The sequence below is a fragment of the Apteryx rowi genome, unplaced genomic scaffold (assembly GCF_003343035.1).
Source record: "Apteryx rowi isolate R43461 unplaced genomic scaffold, aptRow1 scaffold_2021, whole genome shotgun sequence".
Classification (NCBI taxonomy): domain Eukaryota; kingdom Metazoa; phylum Chordata; class Aves; order Apterygiformes; family Apterygidae; genus Apteryx; species Apteryx rowi.
Window position 1 is genome coordinate 3,766 of NW_020448333.1, and position 1,500 is coordinate 5,265.

Here is a 1,500-nt window from a genome sequence, read left to right on the forward strand (position 1 = left end):
TCTAGGACCAGGGCCGGGAGGTGACGCGGGGACAACGGGGACCCGGGGGACGCAGGCGACCCCCTCACCAGCACTTTGCCGTTGATGCACTGGGCCAGCGGGAGCCACTCGAAGACCTCGCTGAAGAGGGCGAACATCTGCGCCGTGTACTTGGCCTTCACCTCGCCCTCGAAGCCGTAGATCTGGTTCATGTTGTCCGTCTCGTGGTTGCCTGGGGTGGGGCRGAACGGGGGTGAAACCACCCCCCGAAAGGGTGAACAACCGGCGGGAAACTACCCCGGGAAGATCCCACCACCACCACCACTACCTCGGAGCAGGTGGAAGTGGTCGGGGTAGAGGAGCTTGAAGCCGAAGAGGGTGAGGATGACTTCGACCGAGAAGGACCCGCGGTCCACGAAGTCGCCGTTGAAGATCTGCGGCGCGTTGAGGACGGCGACCAGCCGGCGAGGGTTCTGCCCGCTCCCGCCCGCTTCCCGGGGAACTCCACCCCCCCGGAAAAGCCCGATCCCACCCGTTTCCCTGGAGAAATCCACCCCGAAAAGCCACCCCAAAGCCCGCGGGGATACGTAAGGGTTGGACTCGGAGGGCAACCCGTTGAGCTCGAAGATGTTGAGCAGGTCGTAGTACTGGCCGTGGGTGTCGCCGCACACYGTCACCTGCTCCGTCTGGAAGGGAGGAACAACGGGAAAACGGGGTCAGGCGGCGGCGCGGGGGGCTGTCAGCCGGCGCAGGTGTTTTCGCGGTGTTTCGAGGGCCACCGACCTCTTTCAACGTGGTCTCCACCAAGGTGGGCAGCTTGCAGAGCACCTCCTTCACCTGCACCAGGATCTACAGGGGGTGAAAGCGGTAACGGGGTAGGCGGCGGTACAGCCGGCAGGTGTCACCCGGCCGCCCCCGCCGCGCGGCGGTACCTGGTAGGCGCATTTTCGGTGCAGCTTCTTCTGCTCCTTGTACCACTGCATGAGGTCCTTCATGAAGGCCAGCGTCACCTTGCCGTCCTCCAGCTTGGGACCGCTGTACTCGTCCTCGATGGCTGCGGAAAGGGACCCCGGTTTCGGCCCGGTTTGGGGGTGTTTTTTTCCGGGTGTTGTTTTCGCCGGGCGCTTGTTGGGTTTTGCCGGTTCTCCGAGGASCCGGCGCAGGGTGGTGGAGACACCGGGACAAACCCCCGAGCCACCGCCGGCCGCCCTGAGACCTTCATTGGGACCCCAAGACCGTCGCGGGGAACCCCACAACCCCGCAGGACCCTCACAGGGACCCCGAGATCCCCCCCAAAAACCTCACGTGGACCCCCGAGACCTTCATGGGGACAACCGCAGCATCTCAAGATCTTCACGTAGATCTCAAGACCCTCAGAGGGATCTTGAGCTTCTGCCAGTGACTCCGAGACCCTCCCGGGGACCCCCACAACCCCCAGAGAGCTTCATGAGGACCCCGAGACCCTCACAGAGACCCCAAGATCCTCATGKGGATCTCCATGACCCCCCCAAGACCTTCATG

The 1,500-nt window shown here is 64.2% G+C and overlaps 1 protein-coding gene across 1 annotated transcript in view; it reads right to left on the minus strand.

The window, feature by feature from the left end:
- Window positions 1-2: 2 nt before the first annotated feature.
- Window positions 3-1,500, minus strand: part of LOC112965143 (serine/threonine-protein phosphatase 5-like) — a gene marked incomplete at its 3' end in the record, with an annotated part of 6,820 nt that continues 5,322 nt past the window's right edge. The window contains exons 2-6 of the mRNA XM_026063889.1: window positions 912-1,247; window positions 763-828; window positions 567-665; window positions 308-413; window positions 3-211 (exon numbers count right to left, since the gene is read on the minus strand). Of these exons, the coding sequence (XP_025919674.1) occupies window positions 3-211; window positions 308-413; window positions 567-665; window positions 763-828; window positions 912-1,247 (816 nt within the window). The remainder of the gene's footprint in view (window positions 212-307; window positions 414-566; window positions 666-762; window positions 829-911; window positions 1,248-1,500) is intronic.